The sequence below is a fragment of the Puma concolor genome, chromosome B2 (genome assembly GCF_028749965.1).
Source record: "Puma concolor isolate L17-30 chromosome B2, mPumCon1.1.hap2, whole genome shotgun sequence".
Classification (NCBI taxonomy): domain Eukaryota; kingdom Metazoa; phylum Chordata; class Mammalia; order Carnivora; family Felidae; genus Puma; species Puma concolor.
This window is the reverse complement of record NC_141671.1, coordinates 55,283,514-55,297,649: the sequence shown is the minus strand read 5'-3', so window position 1 is coordinate 55,297,649 and position 14,136 is coordinate 55,283,514. Positions and strand designations below refer to the sequence as shown.

The window sequence follows — 14,136 nt, the reverse complement described above, 5'->3', positions numbered from 1 at the left end:
GGTATGAACTGAGATAAAACATCAAACAATTCACATTATACTTTTGTCTCCACTTTGCAAAGGCAGCCCAAACACCCATGAGATATTTAAATAGATGAGTATATAGGCAGGGTTTTCAAAGCAAAGCAAGAGATATGGAAGGTCTATGTCTTCCTATGGTACCACTCAACTTTAACCTTGCTACTTGCTCTTAACTCTAGATCCCCTTGCTCCACAATGTTAGGAATTTATTTTTATCCATTCCCAGCAAACAGTTGAAACAACTAGATTCTGACTGATCCTTTGGTAGCTAAGAAATGGTATATTAAAATACAGAGAGCTCAGATTCAGTGATTTCCTAAATTTGTTTGATATTTGCAAAAAAAAATTATTTGGTAATCTAGATTATTATATTTGAGGAGATTCATTAACTTAAAAACCATAAATAGGAAATTAGCCTCTATTTTTCTAGCATAAAAGATAAGGGATCTACAACCAAGATAAGAAACAGAAAATAAGATATAAACTGCTACTTGAAATTTTGTTTGAAAGGATTTTGAAAAGCATTTTTCTAAAGCTATGAATTTAAAAAGTTCAAACATGTCACTGAAATAAAATTTAGTTTTATTTTAATGACTGCTTTAATATAAAATTTTTCTGCAAAATACACCATATTTAATAAGAGGTTTAGGCTATCTTGAGATTTTCCTTTCATAGAAAAATAAACAACAAAAAGACCATGAAACAATGACTTAACTTGGAATGATAAAAGAATTTCAAATTAATGTGACAATGTACTACAATTATATTATCACCTATGATTTCTTGAACTTCATTCTGATTCATAGCTGGTTTTACAGCTTTGTCCCTCGAAGTAGAGGACTTTGCGCCAGTCAGGCTGTGTGTGGCCATGTATTCGTTCGTGTAAAGTACTTGCATTAAATCATTAATAAACTTCTGAGGCTTGCTCTTGTTACAACGGGCAATCTGCCATTTTTCAATCTTGAACTAAAAAATACAAAATAATAATTGAACCTGAACAAAGAAAAGGAAAGTATCTGCAGAAATATATTACTGATTGAGTTAAGACACACTAGAAAACACAATTAACGTTCTTTAAGGTGATGAATTTACTTAAAAAAAATTTTTTTTAAGGTTTATTCATTTTTCAGAGACAGAACATGAGCAGGGGAGGGGCAGAGAGAGAGGGAGACACAGAATCTGAAGCAGTCTCCAGGCTCTGAGCTGTCAGCACAGTGCCTGACAAGGGGCTCGAACTCACGGACTATGAGATCATGACCCTAGCGGAAGTCAGACACTCAACTGATTGAGCCACACAGGCACCCTGGTGATGAATTTACTTTTAATATGTATTTTACATTTCAGGGGTTCAAGTTCAATGTTATCTTTGATATAACTCCCAATATTTATGTAGTGTTTGTTCCAGAGTACATACAAATTCTTGTATGTGATCTGGATTTGATGGTTTAAGAATGAGTCCCATCCCCAACACCTCCTACTAAATGTGGTAGGCAGAATAATGGCCCACTGAAGATACCCCCATCCCTGGAGTCTGTGAATATGTTACCTTATAAGCGAAAAACAACTTTGTAGGCGTGATTAACTACTTTGAGATGAGAAAATTATCCTGGATTATACAGATGGACCCAATTTTATAACAGAGCACTTAGATGCAGAAGAGGGAGGCAGAAGAGTGGATCAGAAAAAAGATGCAGGGGGCACCTGGGTGGCTCAGTCGGTTAAACGTCCAAATCTTGATTTCGGTTCAGGTCATGTGCTGACAGTGCAGAGCCTGCTTGGGATTCTCTCTTTCTCTCTCTCTCTGATGCTCCCCCCACCTCTCAAATATAAATAAATAAATATTAAGAAAAAAATGCAGAAGAAGGAGGACAGAGTGGAAGAGTGAGAGAGGCTTTGCCTGTCATGGTGGAATGGACCACAAACCAAGGAATATGGTTGCCTGTAGAAGTGGGAATGGACTCCAGTGTATAGTCAGCAAGAAAACGGGAACCCAGTTCAACAACCACAAGAAACTGAATTCTATGATAACCTAGATGAGCAGGAAACAATTCTTCCATAGAGCCTCCAGAAAGGAATGCACCTGCTGACTCCTTGATTTTACCACACTTCTGACCTATAGGACTCTGAGATAATGCATTTGTATTATTACAAATCACAAAGTTTGTGGTCTTCTGTTATATAGCAAAAAGAAACTGATATACCAAGATTCAAATATTCTCAATGTTAGATTGGTAGTATTTAATTATTGCTCTGGAAGGCATATTTTCAAAGCTGATACCTCATTCTAATGAAACTCTGTCTTTTCAGCTTCTGTTACTTGATGAAGAGAAATTAGGGAAGTAGGAAAAGAACTATGTTTATTCAGCATGCAGAGGCTGAAATTTACCTTCTCCCAATGATGTAATTTTGTAATCCTTAATGCAAAGTTACCTATCACTGGTTTAAGAGTTTTCTGGTTGGCTCAGTCGGTTAAGCATCTGCCTTTGGCTCAAACCATGATCTCATGGTTTGTGAGTTCAAGCCCTGGATCCAGCTCTGTGCTGACAGCATTGGAGCCTGCTTGGGATTCTCTCTTTCTGCTCCTCCCCCACTTGCATTTCTCTCTCTCTCAAAATAAATACATAAACTTAAAAAAAAGAGTTTTCCAGTTTAATAACCTCATCATTGACCACAATTTGACTTTAGTTTTCTAAATTGGATATTTGTGAAACAAATGTTGTTTTGATTTATTGTAAAAAAATTGTTTTATGTAATTGCAGTGTTATGGTCATGACCTAAAGTTACCTAAAGTTATCTGATAAAACAATGATTATTTTGTAGTCTTTTTTTTTTTTTTAGATTTAATTTTTGAGTAATCTCTATACCCAACATGGTACTCAAACCGAGTCCATGGACCACGGACTGAGCCAGCCAGGAGCTCCATCATTTTGTAGTCTTCTTTTAATTTTTGTATTTACTATATCCCAGAAAAAGAAAGGGCGAGTATTCCAACTCACCTGTTTCTCATCAGTATGAGGCTCTTCTTCAGCCTTCAAGGAAATTGGTGAACTGGAATTAGAATTAGAATTACTGCATGTTGAGGCAAATGAATCTGGTGAGGAGTTGTTTGTTGCTCTCCAGAGGGTGGACGCAGATGTAGACATAGTTCCTCCACCCTTAAGTAGGGCCTCTGCCATACCAACCAATTCTTCAAACTGGGTGACTGCCTGTGGTAACACTAAAATGGCAAGAAAAAGTAACAGTTTACAAATACTTTTAATAACAGGGGCATGTATTCTTATTTTTTATTGTGGTATACATATATTATATTGCGTGTATAGAAATAGGTGGGACAAATTGTTAACATTTTCTACTTTTAGAAACTAAGCATGGCAAGAAAAGTGATTGGGACATACTCACTTTTTATTATTTAGTTTAACAATGGCTTAATAATAGTAAATCAATTTAAAAATATTTGGTTATTGGGGGTGGCTGGGTGAGTAAGTCAGTTAAGCGTCTGATTCTTGATTTTGGCCCAGGTCATGATCTCATGGTTGGTGGGTTCAAGCCCCATGTTGGGCTCTGTGTTGACAGTGTGGAGCCAGCTTAGGATTCTCTGTCTCTCCCTTCTCTCTCTCATAAATAAATAAATAAATAAATAAATAAATAAATAAATAAATAAACTTAAAAAAATATATATGCATTACTTCATAACTAAAATAACTAAATGAATTATAAAATAATGAAAATGAATTAAAGAGTTGATTCTTTTTTTCTAATCATTAATAGTATTATCTGGAAGTTTTAAATCTCATTTGGAGACATTACTGATTCTATTATCAATCACCTTCCCAATATATCAGGACAATTTAAGTGACCAGTAAAATAAACCATTTCTATTTAAATTTATTAAAATAACATTTCAATGATGCTTGTGTGTGGTTTTCCAAGGAGTCAAATTTCATCAAACTAATAAAAATCTATTGCCATAATTCAAAACTATGTTTTCACATATTAAAGATGAATTTTGGTAATCAGCTGAATGTTCTCTTTGTTCCTTTTTAAATGGAAACTTACACATTCAAAGGTGATCATGTCTCCATGTAAAATGGTCTTCTCTGTTGTTATATCTAGTTTGTTTCCTAAGGACAAATAACATTTTGTTGGAGTTGGAAGACACATTGAACCCTATCTAATTTAGCTCCCACTCTATGGTTGAGGGTACTGGATGTTGGAGAAATAAAAAGACTCTAAAGCATTTTTGGACTTTTCTTAAGCACATTATTAAGCCATAATCTTTAGACCAATATTTGATTTGAAAGCTGAAAACCAGCATATTGATAATATGTACAAATCAATACACCTGGTACCATATTAATAGAAAAATAGTAAAATCTACTAAAGAAAATCTTCTTTTATATTCTTTCAGTTGATATTTACTAAGCATCTCTCATGTGCCAGACACTAATTCAATAAGCATTATTTATTGAGCATTTAATAATAAACATTTATCTAGATTTTACTCTGTGTCAGGCACTATTCTGAGAACTTTACTGATGTTCATTCATTTAATCCTCATTGCTCTCTGAGATAGATATTATCATTACCCCTAGTTTACAGATGAGGACAATTAGGCAGTGAGACAGGTTAAAAAACCCATCCAGGGTCAACCCAGTCAGTGAAAAGAAGACCAAGATTCAAATTCAGACTTAGGCAATTCCATGCCATAAACAACTATGTTAGGTAGATTGTCAACATTTGCTAAACACCATATTAAATGCTAAGACTGAGACTGGGAGCAAAACCAAATGTGATCCTGGCCTTTTGGAACTGAGGTGGAGGAAAGAGGGGGAGGAGCACTATTTACCCAACCATGGTGTGGAGTAAGAATTTGGCCTGCTTAAAGAGAGATCTGGCCTCCACCTAACCACTTAGTTCCTGAAAGGTAGCCTGTAAACCCTTGGAATTTCCTGAGTGACAGGAGGCATGTCTTTGTTTTTCAGGGTGAGCCTCTCAGCCCACATCTGATAGTTTATGCTAAGATATATCTCAGCGTGTGGACAATCACACCCAATAGTCTTAGTGTAGAAGCAGACCACAGCCAGAAAGCTAGAATGATTTAGATACTGAGTTCAACATACGCAACCAACCAATCAATCAATTAATCATGCCTACACAATGAACCTTCAATAAAAACTCTGAACATTGGAGTTCCAGTGAGCTTCCTAGATGGACAATACTCCATGCATATTGTAACATATAAATGCTAGGAGGGCAATGCATCCTGAAGACAACAGAAGCTCACATTTGGAAGCCACCCTGACTCTGCCCTATGTGTGTCTTCCAACTTTGGCTGGTTCTAATTTGTATTCTTTTCCTGTAATTTTCAGTGAGTTGTGAGTTTCTCTAGAAAATTAATGGAGCTGAGGGTGGTTTTGGAAAATGTCTGAGCTTATAGTTGGCATCCGAAGTGTTAGGCAAATGTAGCAGTCTAGAGGGCAGTGCCCTTAACTTTGCAGTTGGGTTAACTTGAGGTACATACAAAGAAATGAAAAATTACAATTGTTAAGTGTCACAAGAGAGGGGCATAATATGTTTAACTCAGCCTGGGGAGGGGAGGCATATGGAGGGCTTCTCTGGGGACATCAAGATTGACCTGAGAGCCAAAGGCTGAGCAGGGATTAAATAGCTGGAGGAAATGAGGAGGTCATCAGAGGCAAAGGAAATGCAAGTTCTATACTTGAGGAACTGTTAGAAGGCAGCTAGAATGTAAAGAGAAAAAGGGAATTTTCTATAAAGTGAGGTTTGAAGAATATTTACTGATTTTTTCCTAATAATGAAAGTTGGACATGTTCATTGGAATGTATCCTTCTTGTCATTTCTGTGTATCTTCACCCATATTCATGTATTTTCTTTTAAATGACTAGGACTGTACTATATACATAGCATTGTGTCATGGTTCTTTTTTCCAATTAAAACTGTAAGTTTAGTATTTGCCTATTTCACTAAATCTTCTTGGAAAATATGATCTTTTGAGGTCTAATTTACATAGACTCAAAGGCAAGATCCTACACAAAGTGTGAGCAGAAAATAAGTAGGTAAAAGGGGATAAGTTTGACAAAGTGATATACCCAGTTAATGGACACCCAACAAGATATAGAACATCTCCATCCATCCAGAAAGTTGTCTCTTGTCCCTTCCGAGTCAATCTCTAGACTTGCCTTAGAGGCAACCACTGATTTGAATTTTTGGTCAGAGATAAGTTTTACCTGTTCTAGAATTACACATAAATGGTTTCAAATGGTATATTCTCAGTTTTTTTGGTCTGACTTTTTTTTTTTTTTTTTTGCTCTGCATAATGTTTTGAGATTCATTCATGTTGTTGTATGTATCAGTTATTCATTCCTTTTCATTGCTAATATTTTAATATGTGGATACTCCATAATTAAAGTTTTCATTCACCTGTTGATGGGTTATTTTCCACTTGAAAACATGATTTTAATGGTTCCCTAATATTCTGAGGTATTGATGTTTTATAATGTATTTAAATGCTCCCTTTTTTCAAATTTAGGTTGCTTCCAATTTTTCTTTATTTCAAACAAAACTTTTATGACTTGCGTAGCACATACATCTTCATATGTATCTCTGATCACAACAATGCTACAGATTCCTGAAAGCATAATAATAGGGTCAAAGGTATAAATGTTATCCAACCTCAACTAATACTTGCTCTCGAGAACGATTCTTCCAACTTACACACCCACTAACAATGTAAGAAGTCAGCATTTCACTCCAGCATCAACAACAGGTGTTAACCACTAACAATAATCTTCACTATTTAGATAGGTTGAAGTGTTAATAAAATTTAAATTACAATTATTTTATTATTGTGAAGTTAAATATATACTTATTTATTGATTATTTGACCTTCTATGAATTATCTGTTAGACCATGGAATATTAGTACTTAAAAAACTTTTTTCTAATGTTTATTTAATTTTTGAGAGAGAGACAGAGACAGAGCATAAGTGCAGGGGGGGCAGATAGAGAGGGAGACACAGAATCTGAAGTAGGCTCTAGGCTCTGAGCTGTCAGCACAGAGCCCAACTTGAGGATTGAACTCATGAACCACAAGACATGATTTGAGCCAAAGTCAGCTGCTTAAACGACTGAGCCACCCAGGTGCCCAGTATTTTTTTTAATGTAATCTCTATGCCCAATGTGGGGCTCAAACTTATGACCCTGAGTTCAAATGTTTCATGTTCTACCACCTGAGCCAGACAGTACTTTTTCTATTTTTGATAATTCAGTTTTTGTGAAGTGCTTATAATTGTGCCTAATGTGTTATAAGCACAGTGTGTTAGCTATTGTTATTTACTCCCTTATATGTTAAGCATTTTAACCTTTTATTTGTCATAAGTTGCAAGCATTTTTCTTAGAGTGTTTATCTTTTAATTTCATGATATTTTGAAAGCATACACACATTTTTAGTTTTTATTGTAAAGTAGCAGTCTTCTTCAGTGTATTATTTATTTTATGCTTACAAAGTCATTCACCTTTCAGATCAGTAAAATAGTCATATATTTTGTATGGTTTGAATATTTTTTTACAAATGAGCTTTTTCCACCTGGATATAATTTTTAAACTTCTAATGGATAGTTCTGAACATAAACAAAAATTGTAAACTCCCATATATCCATCCCCCAGTTTCATCTCATAGCCAGTCTTGTTCTCTTTAAACCCCCATCCACTTTCTCTCCATCCCCAAGAATACTTCCAACAAATCATAGGCAGCATCTCATTTATCTGTAAATATTTCCATATGTATCTCTAAAGGCAAGAAAACATATAAACATATATGTTTAAAATATAAAAATATTACATAAATATAAAATAGAAACACAACACCATGTGACAATCAACAGTTCTTTAATAACGTTAAAAAAAAACTAGTAAATGTCCAAATTTCTCTGATTTTCTCATCACTGTTGTTTTTTTCTTTATTTGAATCAGGATCCAAATAAAGTCCACGTGTTATGATTAGTTACTGTCCTTTTATAAACTATAGATTTTTTTTCCTCTCTGTCCTAGTTTTTTCTTTGGAATTTATTAAGTGAAGAAATTGGGTTGTAAGTTTTACAGGGTTTCCTGCAGTGGGATTTTGCTGATTGTATCTACAAGTCATGTTTAACTTATTATTCTGTTCCCTGTATTTGCTCTAAATTGGTAATTACATATAAAGTCTTGATAAGATTTAGGTAGTGTTTTAAATTCTATCAGATAGTGATAGAATGCATGGTTAATGTTTCTTGGGGTATTAGCTGTCACTGATGATCACCATTTATATTTCATTACATCATAAGGGGTTGAAAAATGGTGATATTCTAATTCTTCTTCAATTATTGGCTAGAATTCTTGTACAAAGGGAAACTTCCTCCCATCAACTGTTTGGTTATGCTTAGGTTCATTTCATATAATAAATAATGACAGGGCAAATACTTGACTTTTTATCTATATTTGCCAGTTTCCAGATGATCATTAAGTTTTTTCTTTTTTGAATACCATTATGAACTCATGCATTTAAATATACATGATAACCTGTTGCGGGTATCATTATTATTGAAACTCAAATTGTCCCATCTTTGGCCAGTGGGAAACTCTTCTGGTTGGCATGTCTACATAGTCTTTGCTAACTGCCTTGCTTGCTGGTATGACAAGATTTTCATCTATATTTCCTGTTCTAGGCCCCAACAAGGCTCATTTTGTACATTTCCTGTGCAAGTTCTGGAATCAGCCATTTCTCCAAGGAACCCTAGCTCCTTTTAGAAGGAAATGTTATTATAAGACCATATCTAGGTGCTAGAAGGGCTCTTTGCTCTTGAGTTCATGTTTCTAGGCCTATTCAGTGAACAAACAGTATTAGAAAATACGTATTAATTTTTAAAGATAAATTTCATCATGCTTTTAAACCAGTACTTCCCACTCAAAATTCAGAAGATGGCATTTTTATTTAAACTGTATAGCTATGATTTTAGTGTGCCATATGGTGTGAAATGACCACCTAATTTGAAGCTGCCCAACCTTCCCCCCAACACACACTGGAATATCAAGTTCCCCAGGGCCATTTGATGAATAATTTATCCTTTTTCTGATTAACTTGCAGGACTTGCTACATAAATTGCCAAGCCCATTGCAAAAATGAAAATGCAACACTCCTTGTTCAAACCTTTTTAAAAAATTTAATATGGTGACAGCAGAGCTTTTAACCAGTATTTGGGACCTTTCTAAGAGTAGGGTTGTCAGGGACTGTACAGGTCAGGCATCCATGAAGCTGGCCCTGATGATTTGTGATAGTGAACCTTGGAATAGCAAATACTTACACAGCCAGGTTCTGTTCTGAATGCTTCACATGTCACCCAGCCAAGTACTTTTATTATTTACAGTTTTGAGATGAGGAAACTGAGGCACAGAGCAGTTAAACAACTTGCATATGGTTACACAGCTAGTAGGTGGCAGAGCCGGGGTTTGGACCCAGGTGGTTTGGCCCCTCTAAATCTATACTCTTTACCTTTATGCCATATGGCCTCTAGGATAGTTTCTGTATCACATATAAGGTTCTGTTTGGGGGATATAAATTCTGTTCCACTGATCTGCTGATCTTGCACTAGCAAGTCATTTTTAATAATTGGAAATTTATATGATTTAATGTTGATAGGTTATACACATATTCTTTTTCAGAATGGTCTTTATTGATTTTGCCTATTTATTTTCTCAGGTTAACTTTATAATAATCATTGCCAAATTCCCAAAAATAAAACAAAAATCATTAGTATTTTTATTGGAATTCCACTCAAAGTATTAGTTATTTGGGGATGAATTGGTATCTTCTCCTCTCATCAATGAATGTGACAAACCTCTCCATTAATTTAGGTTTGTATATTTCTCCAGTGAGGTTTTGGGTTTTTTTGTTTTGTTTTGTTTTTGTTTTTGTTTTTATTTTAGAGAGAGAGAGAGAGCACAAGCTGGGGATACGGGTAGAGGGAGAGAGAGAAAGTTTTTAGCAGGCTCCATGTCCAATGCAGAGTCCTGACGCAGGGCCCAATCCCATGACCCTGGGACCATGACTTGAGCTGAAATCAAGAGTTGGACATTCAACCGACTGATCCACCCAGGAGCCCCTCCAGTGATTTTTTAATTTTTCTTCGTTGATCACATACATTTCTTATTAGGGTTGTTAGTAGATATTTTATAGTTGTTTGTAATTAATGTGACTAGATTTTTTTTTCTCTTCTAGAAATATAACTGGCAATTTCTGACCTATAAGGAAATTACTGATTAAAAAAAAATGATAGCTGCTAGATTTGAACACCTATCATGTACTCGTTATTGATCAGTTTTTAAGTAAAATAAGGCTTATAATGAATAACAGTAGTCCTCTGCCCTGTCACTCACCTCTCTTGACTAACACTCTTAGAGACCACCAATTCCAATCCATTTACATGCTTCTTCTGGTATTTACCTTCATAGTCTTAAATAATAATATTCATATACAACTATTTACTTTTTTTTTCAGATCCATATAATTCTTTCTTTCTTTCTTTGGTAAGCTGTACGTGCAATGTGGGGCTTGAACTCATGACCCCAAGATCAAGAGTCACATGATCTATGACTGAGTCAGCCAGGCAACCTAACTTACTGATTTTCAACTATGTAGTATGACAATATTGCTCTCTTTCAAATCCTCCCCCAGCCACACAGAAACACACACACCTGCTAATCACATGCAAACATGTACACACTCTTCTCATCACCCCGGAATAATGGTAACACAATTGTTAGTTCAATAAATATTGTGCTTACATTATTATAGTGATGCAAATATTATTCACAATTACTTTTCTTTAAAACATTTTTCCATAGAGTTAATAATTACATTATTATTATTATTATTATTATTATTATTACTATTATTATTTTACACTATTTCTCTCACTTATACATCTCTAAACTTCCTGTCGGAGGTGTAAAATCTCCTTTCATTATATTTGGATACATCATGTCATTTATCAATTTCATATTTATCTTGGAATTCTCTCCCCTGGAGCCTTCCATACCCCTCCATAATCTGGGCTAGCTGCTTCTAGGCCACTGTATACTTGTCATCCTGGAGCTTCCCTTCACTATCATTCTATGGCCCCTCTTTGTCTTTCTCCTGAATTGGACCACCAATTTTCTGGATATCATGTTTTTATTTTTCTAGATTTACTCTCTCATTTGGGAGGAGTGCATCCTCTGTTACCTTTGAAAAAGAAATCATAGGAAGCACATCAGTGAGATTTTATAAGTGTGAAAGTATTATTATTCTACCCTCAAACTTGGCTGATAAATCACTGGGTATAGAAGTCTAGATTTGGAAGGCATTGCATAATTATCTTGGAGCTTCCTTTGTTGTTGGTGAAAAGGCCAATGCTATTCTGATTTCCAGTCCTTAGCCTGGGACATGCTTATTCTCTCTGAAAGCTTTTGGGTCTTCCCTTTACTTCTGGTGTTCTAAAAGTTCACAATGTTATGACTTAGTCAAGTCTTTTTGCTTTTGGTGGTATCTTTTAATCTAAAAGTTTGTGTTAGTCAGTTAGCTTCTCCTTCTTCTTTCATCTTTTAGAATTTTTTGTCTTTGGGGGCACCTGGGTGGCTCAGTCGGTTAAGCAACTGACTTTGGCTCAGGTCATGATCTCACAGTTCATGAGTTAAAGCCTCGCATCTGGATCTGTACTGACAGCACAGAGCCTAGAGCCTACTTCAGATTCTGTCTCCCTCTCTCTCTCTGCCCCTCCCCTGCTTGCACTCTGTCTCTCTCTCTCTCCCTCTCAAAAATAAATAAACATTAAAAAAATTAAGGGGTGCCTGGATGGCTCAGTCTGTTAAGCCTCCAACTTTGGCTCAGGTCATGATCTCACAGTTTGTGGGTTCAAGCCCTAGGGCAGGCTCTGTACTGTCAGCGCAGAGCCTGGAGTCTGCTTTGGATTCTGTGTCTCCCTCACTCTCTACCACTTCCCTGCTCTTGCTCTCTCTCTCAAAAAGAAATAAAATATTTTTTTTTAATTGAAATAAAAAAGAACTTCTTCTCTTTGAGCATTCAACTTCCAGGACTAATTCTTTATTTTTCCCAATATTCTCTATTTTCCTTTTCTTGGTCTTCTTACTCTAATATCTACAAGATTTTCTTAACTTTAACTTCCAGACAGTTTATTGAATTTCTAGGTTTCTCCCCACTTGGTCTTTGGATATTCATTTCTTTTCTTTTTCTCCTTTTTTTTTAAAAATTATTTTTTAATTTTTAAAAAATGTTTACTTATTTTTGAGAGAGACAGAGACAGAATGCAAGTGGGTTACGGGCAGAGAGAGAGGGAGACCCAGAATCCAAAGCAGGCTCCAGGCTCTGAGCTGTCAGCACAGAGCCCAATGAGGGGCTCAAACCCATGAACCATGAGATCATAACCTGAGCCAAAGTCAGATGCTTAAGGAACTGAGGCACCCAGGTGCCCCTGGGTGGATATTCATTTCTTAAATTACCCTGTTCTTATATCATGTATATTTCTTCTGCTCCCTGAATTATCTGTTTCCTTTGACTTTATTTTTCTCTTAGTTTGTTTTGGTCTGTTTTCCATGATAGAAGATTTCCTCAAATAATCACCTTCCCTCAGGTGTGCCCAGTGTCCCTGAGTTCATAGCTCTGGTTCAACCCCTCCTGAGAGAAAACCTCCATCTTTTGCTGTGGTGAAGAGTGGTAGTTGCAGACAGCATGGGAAGAATATGTAACTTTGTGGTCCCAAAGTGTCTTTGTGTAGGTCTTTCAGTGACTCCTCCTTTCAGTGACCTCTTCATGTAGGTCTTTTCACACTACCAGCGCTATCCTAATCCCTTTCACACGGACAATGCCTAAACCATTTATAGTTCTGTGGTGTGATATGACTTATTTCTTTTTAATTTCTCTACCTCTATCCCCTCCTCACCCCCATCACAGACACGGAGTTTTCAGATTTCTACAGAGTTAGTCACTACTCATCCATCTGTTTTTCAGGTTGTAAAATTTTATTGGTATCTTTTATCTCCTGTGGTCTTCTTTCAGGTTTTCTTGTCATTTCCTTTTATGCATTTTAAGTTTATTTTTAGCAGGATTTCAAGAAAGAAGGGAGAGTCACACATATTTCACTTAAGCTTTATATCATACTTAAAGAAATCTGGGCAAAACTTAACTAATTTTTTATTCTTCACTGTAATCTCATTAGTTATGAGACTTGAGTTTTTAGTCAATGCTTTCCTTTTTATGGTACACATTCATTTTCTAAAAATAATGACAAAATAAATGGATACCTTCTATACAATAGATATGTCACCTTTTTCTCTTTTATATCTTCTTTTTTTTAGTGTTTATTTATTTATTTTGAGAAAGGGAGAGGCAGAGAAAGAGGCAGAGAGAGGATCCCAAATAGTCTCAGTGGTATCAGTGCAGCACCCGATGTGGCACTCATTCCACAAACCGTGAGATCACTACCTGAGCCAAAATCAAGAGTCAGGTGCTTAACCAACTAAGCCACCTAGGTGCCCCTTCCTCTTATATCTTATGGTGTTAGTCAGTTGTGGTCCACAAGATAAGTTTCAAATGCTTAACACATACATATATAGCACAAATACATTTGCCATTCTGAATGTCTAAAGTGGCATATGTATTCTGCTGTTTTTCTTAGTTAGTAGGCTTTATAAGTTGAAAAAGATCCCTGATTATTAGTTCAGAGAGTTTTAAAGAATTACTGAGCAAAAGATAACCACTTTGCAGTCTGCTCTTACAGGGTAGTTAGATGATCATTGAGAAGTGGATTTCGAGGCTAGCAATATGAATGTTATGGGTTGAATTGTGTCCCCTCAAAAAAGAAACTTTGGAGTCCTAAACCCCAGTACCTCAGAATGTGACCTTCTTGGGAAGTAGTGTCTTTACAGATGTAATCAAGTTAAATGAGATCATTAGGGTGGGCTCTGATCCAGTATGATTGGTGTCTTTATAAGAAGGGGGACTTTTAAACATGATGAGAGAGAAGCATACAGGGAGAACACCATATGAAGACTGGCATTATGTGTC

The 14,136-nt window shown here is 35.8% G+C and overlaps 1 protein-coding gene across 2 annotated transcripts in view; it reads right to left on the bottom strand.

The window, feature by feature from the left end:
* The window catches only part of BEND6 (BEN domain containing 6), a 63,960-nt gene that overhangs the window by 7,874 nt on the left and 41,950 nt on the right, over positions 1 to 14,136 (bottom strand). For both annotated transcript variants that reach the window (XM_086707137.1, XM_025925826.2), the window contains 2 exons: positions 3,018 to 3,238; positions 795 to 987 (listed from right to left, as the gene is read on the bottom strand). In XM_086707137.1, coding sequence (XP_086563263.1) covers positions 795 to 987; positions 3,018 to 3,238 — 414 coding nt within the window. The remainder of the gene's footprint in view (positions 1 to 794; positions 988 to 3,017; positions 3,239 to 14,136) is intronic.